The sequence below is a fragment of the Alosa alosa genome, chromosome 11, assembly GCF_017589495.1.
Source record: "Alosa alosa isolate M-15738 ecotype Scorff River chromosome 11, AALO_Geno_1.1, whole genome shotgun sequence".
NCBI classification, from domain to species: domain Eukaryota; kingdom Metazoa; phylum Chordata; class Actinopteri; order Clupeiformes; family Clupeidae; genus Alosa; species Alosa alosa.
Genome location: NC_063199.1, coordinates 31,339,770 through 31,352,491, shown reverse-complemented (window position 1 = coordinate 31,352,491; position 12,722 = coordinate 31,339,770). Strand labels below are relative to the sequence as shown.

At 47.1% G+C, this 12,722-nt stretch overlaps 1 protein-coding gene across 1 annotated transcript in view; it reads right to left on the bottom strand.

Moving 5' to 3' along the window:
- The window catches only part of lsp1a (lymphocyte specific protein 1 a), a 30,946-nt gene extending 19,526 nt beyond the window's left edge, over positions 1 to 11,420 (bottom strand). The window contains exons 1-4 of the mRNA XM_048256154.1: positions 10,936 to 11,420; positions 4,167 to 4,313; positions 447 to 892; positions 223 to 349 (exon numbers count right to left, since the gene is read on the bottom strand). Coding sequence (XP_048112111.1) covers positions 223 to 349; positions 447 to 892; positions 4,167 to 4,313; positions 10,936 to 10,994 — 779 coding nt within the window. The 5' untranslated portion in view covers positions 10,995 to 11,420. The remainder of the gene's footprint in view (positions 1 to 222; positions 350 to 446; positions 893 to 4,166; positions 4,314 to 10,935) is intronic.
- Positions 11,421 to 12,722: the final 1,302 nt, after the last annotated feature.

The window sequence follows — 12,722 nt, the reverse complement described above, 5'->3', positions numbered from 1 at the left end:
AACGTCATGAAGAACAATATCGTTGGGGATCACTTTCAGAACGATTTTGAGAATTATAAAAAGCTAATAGCCAATCAGAACCCATCTTATCGTTGTTCAGTGCGAACGCTTTTATCGTTATGGTTATAGTTATCGTTATCGTTCTTGGTGTGAATGACCCTTAAGGAATGAATCCGACCACTCAGCACGTAGTGCAGTCTGTTGACTGAGGTGTCCCGTTACCTGAGAGTCTTCCTGGCTCTGATCACATGTGAAGCTGTCCCTCTTCCTCTTTGTTGTTCTTGGGTTTGGACTCGTGCTGCATGAGGACTTTGGATGTGTAGGATACTTTCACTTCCTTCTTCTTCATCTAAAATATAAAGAAAAAGGGCCAAGTCACTACTTCACCATGTGTTATTACAGCAATCAGCTTCACATTCTCATGTGGGATGTAGTATCATTTTAACATAAATGGCTGTTTGGTACCTTTTCATCCATGTCTCCTTCTTGACTCTCTCCCCACTTCTTAATGGGGCTCATCCTTCTGCCGTTCTGCTCTACCTCTTTGTCTACTTGACTGTGTTCCTTTCGTCCAAAGTCCTTCCTCCTCTTCTCAGTCATCCTGCTCCCCAGACGCGTCTCCTCCTCCTCCCTGACCGCCTCATGGTTCTCATTCTCCTGTGGCGACCTCTGCAGCCTGGCAGATGTGGCAGAGGAGGAGCAGTGAATCTTCTCTGTGTGCTTGGCGGTTCCGTTCATTCCCCGTTCGGCTGTCGGTTCCGCCGGTCGCCCGTTCTCCAGCCGGAGCCTGCGCTCCTGTCCTAGCTTCTGTGTCCAGTCACTGAAGCCTTCATCCTCATCCAGAACCACGGAGCCAGTGGCCTTTGCGGGACTCGTAAAGTTCTGGGCTGACCTGAGATAGACATTGTCAGAGGACAGATACAACCGTTTTTAAATGAAAGAGCAGATGTGGAAAATAAGATGTTAAGAGGCCTCATTGAGCAGATGCCTGAAGAATCTTGAGTATTTATTCATATCCAGATTTACAAACAACAATTCATCAGAAAACCATTTGCACATGGAGACAGAATGCAGAGACCAACCTCTAGTGTGAGGTTGAATGGCGGAGGCCACCCTGCCGGTCATAATCAGTTTTACGAGACATCTGTGCTATCTTAAACTCAGCCAAGCGTAGACCGAAGGTGTCAAAGGGGGTGGGGGGGGAGCAAAGCATGGCCCACACACACACACACACACACACACACACACACACACACACACACACACCTTTGCACTGCGCACACACCTGCAGCTGAGCAGTGGTGATGTAAACACCCAGATGGGGGATAAACACACACTCTCTCTCACACACACACACACTCACACTCACATTCGCACCGAGAACAGTAAAGCCCATCTATAGCCACCGGCGGCCCTGAGATCAAACGCAGCTCCCAGAGAACAGATGGAGCTGCCATGATTTGTTTTCCTTTCTCCCCCCTCTGCTCCCCCCACCTCCCCACAGGTGATCCTGCTCGCCCCCTCTGCTCCCCCCACCTCCCCACAGGTGATCCTGCTCGCCCCCTCTGCTCCCCCCACCTCACCACAGGTGATCCTGTTGTGGCTGTTGCTCATCCTCTCTCCCGCTGCCGCCAATCCCACTTAGGCAGCCCGCTGACGGACAAGCAGGGCAGGCGGGAGACAGCGACACCTGACAAGCAGGGCAGGCGGGAGACAGCGACACCTGTTGCACTCCCCAACAAAACTGGAAACAGCTGGAGCATATTTTCGGAAGGGGGGGGGGGGGGCGGCTCCCCTCTAACAACCCCTCTAGTGGACGCTCCCCTCTATGGGCGCTCTAGTGGACTGCTGTCTACACAGTGAGAGTTTTTTCCCCCAACAAAACTGAGAAACAGCTGTGAGCATATTTTCAGTTTTAGTAAGTAAAATACCCCTCTAGTGGAAGCAACAGAGAGGCTGGGCGCCCCTCGGACACTCCCCATGTTCACAGTGGACGCGCTCCCCCCTCCCTCTAGTGGACGCTCCCCTCTAGACATGTTGACATGAGGCTGGACGCTCCCCTCTAGACATGTTCACATGAGGCTGGACGCTCCCCTCTAGACATGTTCACATGAGGCTGGACGCTCCCCTCTAGACATGTTGACATGAGGCTGGACGCTCCCCTCTAGACATGTTGACATGAGGCTGGACGCTCCCCTCTAGACATGTTGACATGAGGCTGGACACTCCCCTCTAGACATGTTCACATGAGGCTGGACGCTCCCCTCTAGACATGTTCACATGAGGCAGACAACACACTGCACCTTTGCGGTCAGTCTGCTCTAACTTCCTGGCAGCCATATTTCTTCCCCACGGACCATACAAATGGAAATACATAACTGTGTCTCAGACAATCACGTACCAAAAAAAAAGTTCAGAAATAAAGACAGCTCCAAAACAGGCCAAACACAACTATGAGGGAAACTCGGTACACACATTTCTGTATAATTACCATGTCTGTGTTTGGTGCTGTCACATTGCAGTATATCAAACTGTGGTGTTTTGCCGTGAAAGGATTATTGTGATTCCCAACCATTTCCATCACAGTTTATGCTGTACTGTCATTCCAAAGTCTACATGTTTTATACATACAAAATAAATATTTCAAAGTTATACAATAGGTAAAAAAAACAGGAAATCCTCCTTCAACTCACTAGTTTCTTGTGAGGCTTGACCTTAACTGACAGTTGTAGGTATTTAACCATGCTCTTTTTGTCTCCTCTTCACAGAGACAGCATGATTCTCAACACTATCCTCCGTCTACTTCAAAGGGGACCCTCTAGGTTAACCAAAACATCTGCCAAAACACCGGACCTGAGAAGCGCTTCATTAATGAAAAGGAAAACTGAGGCATGTTATTTTTAATGACACCCACTGCTGTCCTTCCCACTGCCTGTTCATTAAAAAGCCACTGGGATGGAAATCTATTTCATCTTCCTGGGGGCTGCCTGAAAGGAATTTTGAAGCACATTTCAAAGGATGATTAAGCTGATTGGCAATGATGGAAAAAACAGATGTGACCAGGTGGCCATTATCATAAAAACAGGTAGTATGATTAAGTAAAGACTGCCAGCCCTTCATTAACCATCACCAGGCCAGGAGAAAAATCTGGGCTTTAAAAGTAGATTCATTTCACACATGGCAGAGCTTTAAAACAGAATCAATTCACACGGTACACACGGTAAAGCAGCTTTGTAGTTTGATCAGAGAGTCTAGACAGAAATGGTATACTTATTTAGAGATTTGGAAAATCATCTAAATTTGTAGCAGAACATATTTAGAGATGACCAGACCAAATATTTAGAGATGATAAAACATCCAAAATAAATGAAAGCTATTGAAAATGGCATAATGGTCACATTGGGAATGTGGTGACTGCTCTTTGAATGATGGAATGTCTTGAGTGAAGACTACACACATGTTGTGGCGCACAGTATGTCTTTGTAATGAAATAATAATAACAGGCTGTCTGTCTGTCTGGTTTCTGTCTGTCTGTTTGTCTTCTGTCTGTCTGTCTGTCTGTGTCTGTCTGTCTGTCTGTCTGTCTGTCTGTCTGTCTGTCTGTCTGTCTGTCTGTCTCTCTCTCTCTCTGGAGATGAGAGGATGGAGGAGTGAGAGTGTAGGCCGTAATTACGAGTCTGTGATTAACAACGGCAGGCCTGCAGAGGGCCCTGGCGCTCAGCACAACTCTCTGACACTGTGTGTAGTAAACATTTTTCAGAGAGGGAGTAATGAGAGGGGCCGGTGTGTGTTTGTGTGTGTGTGTGTGTGTGTGTGTGTGTGTGTGAAAAGAGATAGAGAGAGGTGAGGTGATGAAAGAGAAAGAGAGGCTGGGGTTCTGATAACATGTGAACAGATAAAGCAAAGGAAGAGAGATAAATCAGAGGTAAATGTGTGTGTGTGTGTGTGTGTGTGTGTGTGTGTGTGTGTGTGTGTGTGTGTGTGGTGGGGAGGGGAGATGAATGATGCTGCTCATGAGTCAGCCTTTCCTGGAGTCCCAGCTGGCTCGGCCGAGCACATTCACACTCAAATGGCACAGTGCAGAGAAGTGATCACTTTTCAAATTCTCTCTCTCTCTTCCCCTCCCTCCCTCCCTCCCTCCCTCCCTCACTGGCCCCATGACTTACGGTGTAGCCTCTACTGAGGTCTCGGCGTCCAGCGAGGCCCCTTCGGGTGCGGAGAGGCCGTGTTCTTTACGGAAGGCCTCGCGTGCCCTACGTCTGCGCTCCCTCTCAATCTCCTCGGCATCTTCAATACTCCTCTGGGCCGTCACCCTGTTTGGGGGAGAGAGAGCGGGAGAGGAAGTCTTTAAAAACTCTTTGTTAAAAACTCTTTGTTAGACCACTCTTTAACTCTCTTAAATGACTACATAGATGGCACCGATACGATGCATCCACCACATATAATAAATGTCTATCAACACACTTACACCAGAAAGAGAGAAAAGGAGACAGAGCAGTGTAAGAGAATTGGTAAAGGAGAGCCATACACCACCCTCTACTTATGATACAACTCTCTCTGGGATCTCTCTCTAGCTCTGGAGGATGGGGGCGGCCAGAGGCTACACTGTTGTCTGAAGATGAGCACACACACACACAAACACACAAACACACACACACACACACACTGTTGTCTGAAGATGAGCAAAGTGATCCGCGAGGGCCAACTGCACTGCTGGAAACACTAAAACATCCCTGTGTTTATGACATGTGTGGTAAACACATAGTCTCCTCTACCAATACACACACACATGCTCACACACACACACACGCACACACACGCACACACACACACACACACACACACACAACCATGTTTCAGCAGACATGTCTGAGCTTGTAAGCCTGTACATATGTATGCACTTGTTTGGTTACGGTGAAGGAAACTATCTTTATGGTAAAACATAAAATGACAAAATACAACACTAAGTGCCAATGATGTTAAATACTTAATCTAACAACAACAACAACAAAAAAACAGTGTCAATATGCCTGTAGAGAAAAGCAGCCATTTCAGTGAACTTCCTCAGTGAGAACATTCATGCTCCAGGGGCTCAGAGAATAGACTGTGTTATCCTTGGAGTGGACGCTAAAGGACTTGTCAATAGGTTCCATCTGGGTGTGTGGGTGTCATGTTGCATTACACATTAATTTGGGCTAATTAGGACAGCCGAGGTCACTAATGACCCACCAAATGCAGACCAGACCGACTTAACGGCTCCATAGCCACACCGCTGTCTGCTCCGAGGGACACTTGGCTTTTACAACGTCCATCAGTATCAGTGAGGAACATCCATAACTCAACTCACTCATACACACTTTCGCCACTAGTAATGATAACTTTCTGGCTCACACATCTTCTGGGTCACTTCTGGGTTCAGAGGGGGCAAGTATTGGATGGTTAAACTCTGACCCACCTCAACCCCCCCCCCCCCCACTCTCTCTCTCTCTCTCTCCACAACACAAACACTCCCTTTCTCTCTTTCTCCTCTCCCCAGTTCTCTGCACATTCTGAGTCACCGGAAAAGCAGACGACCTGAAGCCTGAGGCTCCAAGATAGTGAATGAAAGAGGGAGATCGACGGGGAATGCACAGGAAGGTGAAAGGGTTCCAGAGCAGCTGGACCTCCACAACGCAAAAATGTCCCTTTGTCTACTTCGTAAACTTTTTCCTAAACTGCTCCCTTCAGAGCTTGGGTGATAGCCTAAGCACGAGGGAGCTTGGGAAATCCAAGAAAACCCATAAAAAAAATAGTGAATGTGAATTCACACGTTTCACAACGCGCCATCCCCAAATTCCTCATTCCAGGGAGATGTGTGGCCCTGGAGGGCTCCTCAGCGGCTCTGTTCCCCAGCGCTCGGGGAGGGCGGAAACGAGCAGGCATGTGGCGAGATCAAGTCCCTCAAACGAGGCAGATCCCGGCTCCCTTGTTAGCCTGGCCTTTAATCAGCCTAATGGGATTATTTCATTCCTGGCACAGACCAGTCGGATGACGTCAGCGGCTGAGGGGTTTGCTCGTCGTCGTCGTTATTGTTGTTGTTACTCTTGAGGGGCTTACACGTCTGCGGACGACCCCCACATCACTCTCCCTTTTTTATCCGCTTTCTCCTCGGCGTACAGAAATAACATAGTAGCTAAGTAAAAACACAGAAGAAGGATTATACGACATGCGGTCATCCTTTACCGGTAATCTTTTTTTGCCACACAGTGTTTAGTCCTCAATGTAATCATTTAAAGAGAAACACATGCATGTGAACGTTGCAACTTCAGAATGTGTTGTAAACACAGATTAACCTTCACCAGCTGCAAGCATATACCACTTGTTAGATTCATTCATGAAAGACCTACACTGTGACATTTCTGCTCAGCAGCAGATGGCACTGGTCAGGTGAGTTGTGTGTGGGAACTGCCAGGGGCCTATAACTAACTGTAGGGGAAACCCAGTCAAGAGTGTGCCAGCAATTGCACAATGACACAACGGTTACATGACGGTTTGAAAGGATCTGTTATTGTAAAGCCAGTTAAGTCAATGCCACAACGCATCCCAGACCTATAAGTAACTCAACAGTCAAGGCTGACAACAGAAAACACACACACACACACGCACACGCACACGCACACGCACACACACACACACACACACAATCATACAAATGACCTCATGAAAATGAAGAAGCGGTGACTCATAATCAGCCAGAGCTTTCCGGTGCTTTGTGAGTCTGTTGTTCTGCATTTCTCCAGTCTAAACCCTGGCACTGGAGAGCAGAGCAACTAATGGAGACGAAGGTTTCAATGGAGAACAGTCCTACTGACAGGAGATGTAACCTCTAACCTCTTCTTGCACTCTGTAGGTCAAAGGTCAAGATACCCCAAAATGTGATGCCTGTCATTTTTTAAAAAGCTTACTCCTCCACTTACTCTCACTTAGCAGACAGACTCCTCGCACTGTCTAGCCCTTTCTAATCCAACCTCTGCGTGACCAGCTGACCTTACCAATCCCAGGTGGTCAGTCGACCCACTGATCCCTCATCTAAGTCACTAGTAATAAGAGAATCTCTCAACTCACAACCATTGATTTCCCTTCATTCAGTCAGAGCTGGCATTCCCAAAACAAAATACCAGAGGAGCACAAATACCAGTTATTTCCTCTCTGATCTTGTGTGACCTCACTAGCAGAGGCCTGTGGTTTACACATGGGAGTCAAGAGTAGGCCTACTACGGAAAAGGGGAAAGGATGATGTCATTGAAAAATGATGTGCCTTGGAAAGTAAATTATATGAGTAAAAGATGAGACGGACTGGAAAACAACTGTGGTTTTTCTTATTGAATTTGGTGGACACCCAGGAATCCTCACAGACCTGGTTACAAAACAAGAAAGTCACTGTCCAGATTGAAATGGTCATGAATACTTATAAAACACATATGCAGAGAATATCCAGACCAAATACCTTCCCATATCACGTACCAGTTCAGCAATAGAGAGCCACCAGGCCAGATGAGGTAAGCGCACTGTTTATAGACCCAGCGAGGACAAAACACTCTTGCTTTAGCTGCATGCCCCCCGCCGAGCACAAATGGAGCACAGCTTATTTCTCCCAGCCCCACCCAGTCTGAAAGCTGTGGGTCTGTGTGAGTTTATTTGTCTTTGGGGTCATGTCAAAGCTCATTACAAAGCTGTTTCTCATGTTCCACTACGCCGCCCCCTGCTCTTTTCGACATTTGATTAGCGCAAGGACTTAAACCACACGCAATGATGGACAGAAATAAGCACACAGAGATTAGGCTACAGAACCGTCTTGTGTGGACAATGAAATCTAATCCTCCACATATTTCTGGCTACTGTCACGTTAGTGATGAAAAGGAGTCCGGAAACGAAAGTCTCACTCGCTCCATGTATTTACCTTTTCGAACCTTCAACCTTCGGTTGAGCAAGCTGGTGTTGGGACTGCAAAGAGGTTATTGCCCCCGCCAGTCAAGCAGCGAGTGCCCCCAACTCTGCCCGTTGCTCGCATTCCGTCCACTCTTATCTCCCCATCGTAAACAGAGGGCTGTCTGAGTGAAACGTACGGGGGTGAGGAGGTCGTGGCTATGCGGTTTCGGAGTTGGGAAACAACGTGTTTGTTGATAGGGATCACGAGGAGACTGGCGCATTGTTAAATAGTGCTGTAGAGTAGACACAGCCTTTGCTTGAATTTTTCACACCTGACATCACTGCGCAATCAAAGCTATTTCCTTTAGGCTACCTCTGAAACAAATCCAGCGCAACACTGGCAAAAAAACAAGACCATATTGTTGTTTTGCCCTTTATTACCTTATCCTATACATTGGGCATGTGGATTGTGCCATTTTCAACGGTAATGACAAGGAAATCATCCTTTATACACTATCAGCTGTAGTGTTGCTTTTTTGTGTTGGGGATCGTGAAATCTGTCTTACATATCTTATCTATGCCTGTCTACTACTCTTCATAAATAGATCGTTAAGGAGCAGGATGTGGGGAGTGTTTTTGTGTGGGTGAGGCAATCTGAGCACCTCTCTCAATCCCAGATGATACAGACTGGTACTGTATCTATACTGTTTATCAAGCAGGGTGACCTTATTGTGTTATGATGATGATGTATGTGTTTTTGTGAATGTCCCCACCCCAGTGCATCTGGAAGACAAAACAACCCAACCACATTTTGTCAAACTCAGGAACCAGTTCTAGGAGACACAGGTTTTCCACCAAAACAATATAAACAACACACACACACACACACACACACACACACACACACACACACACACACACATATATGAAAGAAGGACATGACATGCTTGCAGAAATCATTAACAAAAACCTCACAAAAGAATGCTGTGTGACTTCACCTGCAGTACAACAACAATTGACATCCTGTGCAAGTCTGTACAGCCCAACATGGCTTTTATGGAGATGAATGTGCATGATCCCTCCAAAGCCACCTTGTAGTGTATAAGAAAGAAAGGGCTGGTTTGGCAGCACAAATAATAGGTGTTGGTGGTGGGGGGGCATACAGTACCTAGCTCACCTGCAGATGACACCTGAGACCGGGCCAGAGAGAGAGAGAGTCTGTTCTCAGCTGCTGACAGCAAAGGCAGTGTGGGGAATGTGTGCTGTTCCATGAGAGTTCACAAACTGTCATCACACTCCGTGTAATGTGATACTTGCAGTCTCTTCTTTGTGTATGTGTGTGTGTGTGTGTGTGTTTGGTGATGTGTAAGTGTGTTTATTTTTTCAGATTACCCTTGTCAGCTGGGTGTCAGGTTGGTGTGTTTGAATGCATGTGTGTATGTGTGTGTTTGTATGTTTCCCTAGGTACATGAACTATGAGGTTTTCAGGTGACAGTTGTGTAATGGGTCTCCCTGGACAACGGGCCAGTTATTTTTGACAGATAGAACAACATTGCAATACCTTTCCTTCTCTATGCTTGTTGAGTGATTCAATAATGGTTGCATTTCTCTCATTGATGTTCGGTTCACAGACAGGCTCCTAAACATCAGAGAAAACATTCTCCTCTGCATGTACACATACTCACTTCTAACAAACACACACACACACACTCAGACAGACAGACATACATACACACACACACACACACACACACACACACACACACACACACACACACACACACACACACACACACACACACACACACACCCTTTGGAACACACACACACACACACACACACAGCCACACACCCACATGTCCACACACACACACATTCCCCTGAGCTACAATCAAGGGGCCCCGAGTCCCCTCTCCTTGTTCTCTCCTTCTGTCTCTTATTCTCTATTGCCTTCTCTCTCTCTCTCTCTCTCTCTCTTGCTCTTTCTCTCTCGCTCTCCATCTTTCTCCCTGTCTCTCTATTCCTCCTTCATCACACAGGACCTCCTACGGAAACAGCGCAGGACCTGAACAAATGGCCTTTCCCACAAAAACAAAATACCAGTAAAAACAGCTTAAACTATTAACAAAACAGCCCAGTGTCTGCTGTGGATTAATGAGGCAGGAGGTGGAGGGGCAGTGAGTGGATTTACAATCTCTCTCAGGCCACACAGTCTATCATTATCTTTAATCCTGTAACATCACAAACCAAAAATATGAGGTCACTTGGCACCCACTCTGCCAGGTTTCGGCTTATTGTTTTTCTCTTTGTGTTGAAAACAACAACACCTCTTTCTACGTGTTTTGTACAATTCCAGAGTACACAATGTATCAGTACTGAAACCTGCATTATAATATTAGGAATGATACGGAATACTGAAACCTGCATTATAATATTAGGAATGATACGGAATACTGAAACCTGCATTATAATATTATGAATGATACCCAGATACGGTTACCTCTTTGTACTTTATGTTGTTAAAGATAAGTGCCTTCTGTGTATTAAATATCCCAATCTGTAATTGTCCCAAAGATGTGTGTTGACGTGTGTGTGTGTGTAAACTGATTAACCTGTACTGTACCTCTCAGTGCAGTCAGAACAAAGGAAGCAGCTGCCCCCGTCCCACATTCATACAGACACTAACACTCACCCGGTCAGCCACTCACACACTCATACTGTCATGAATTCACTCTCTCACTCTCACTCATTAAGTCACTTTTCACTACCACACACTTCTCCCTCACTCTCTCACTCTCACTCATTAAGTCACTTTTCACTACCACACACTTCTCCCTCACTCACTCATTAAGTCACTTTTCACTACCACACATTTCTCCCTCACTCACTCACTCATTAAGTCACTTTTCACTACCACACACTTCTCCCTCACTCACTCACTCACTCACTCACTCACTCACTCATTTTTACCTTTACTAGTTTTACCCCCTCCCCCCCATCTTCTCCCATCTTCCACACATTTCTCACCTCAGCAGGTTCTGTAAGCCCAGCTTACTGGAGTTCCTCCTCAGGAGCGCTCCAGACATGGCTCTCCCGGTCTGCTGTCTCTCCCCTGATAACGAAGAAAGTGAAGAGGCTCAGAGCGCAAATCCCCCTTCCAGCCGTCACAACAGCGGATCCTCACTGTCTGCGTGAAAATCTTAGAGCGCCACAAAAAGCCCAGAGTGAGACAGAAATGTTGACAGAAGTTGCGGAGTTGTTTCAATCTGTCCTTAGTTTTTTTCTTTCTTTCTTTCTTCTGTGTGTCTCTTGCACACACAACGTTGAGCACACGCAGGAGTCTGTGCACACGCACACACACTCAAGCACATATGCAGAAACAGCGATAGAGACTGAGAGAGAGACGGTGTGTGTGTGTGTGTGTGTGGGAGAGAGAGCGAACTGCCTCTCCACTTCTGTCTCCTGCACTGCCTGTTGAAAATATCAGGAGGGGTCCACGCGGCACTCACAGCCCTCTCACACACACTAGAGTGAGGGAGGGAGGGAGGGGATAGAGAGAGGGAGAAAGAGAGAGAGCTTTAGTCACAGTCTCCTCCCATTCTCTCTCTCTTCCCCCCCTCCCTCCTCCCTTGTCCTTCTCTGTGCTGCATGTGGTTCCCATTGAAAGAGCCTCAAGCCATGGCCCAACATCTTTTTTTCCCTCTCTTCCCCATTCCACAGGGTCATGTGTCTTTCCCTGGGGAACTGTAAGACGATACTCTACCCCACGTCCCTAATCCTCAAGCCCCCATACCCCAACCTCAGCCCCCACTTGTCCCCTGCCCAAAACTCAATCTCACTCCCTCTCACAAAAACCCTGGATGAGCCGCAGCCTGCTGAAAGCTCTGTCTGTTCGCTTGAGACTGTGCAGCAGGGACAGGGCAAGAATGGACTTTCACACAAGTACACAAGTAGGTGTATCGAATTACCCATGGCCATCAATTAACCATTAGCTGGCACTAACATAATTCTCCCATCACTCAAAGCCAGCATTCACATTTGACCACAGCGATAGAGACTGAGAGAGAGACGGTGTGTGTGTGTGTGTGTGTGTGGGAGAGAGAGCGAACTGCCTCTCCACTTCTGTCTCCTGCACTGCCTGTTGAAAATATCAGGAGGGGTCCACGCGGCACTCACAGCCCTCTCACACACACTAGAGTGAGGGAGGGAGGGAGGGATAGAGAGAGAGGGAGAAAGAGAGAGAGCTTTAGTCACAGCCTCCTCCCATTCTCTCTCTTCCCCCCTCCTCCTCCTCCTTGTCCTTCTCTGTGCTGCATGTGGTTCCCATTGAAAGAGCTCAAGCCATGGCCCAACATCTTTTTTTCCCTCTCTTTCCCCATTCCACAGGGTCATGTGTCTTTCCCTGGGGGAACTGTAAGACGATACTCTACCCCACGTCCCTAATCCTCAAGCCCCCATACCCCAACCTCAGCCCCCACTTGTCCCCTGCCCAAAAAACTCAATCTCACTCCCTCTCACAAAAACCCTGGATGAGCGCAGCCTGCTGAAAGCTCTGTCTGTTCGCCCCCAGACTGTGCAGCAGGGACAGGGCAAGAATGGACTTTCACACAAGTACACAAGTAGGTGTATCGAATTACCCATGGCCATCAATTAACCATTAGCTGGCACTAACATAATTCTCCCATCACTCAAAGCCAGCATTCACATTTGACCACCTCAGATTGTTTGCATTTGACTGCCATCAACAATATCCCAATTGCTCAGTAATATGCATTTACAATATAGCTTATGTGTATGATGTATGCATAACAAAC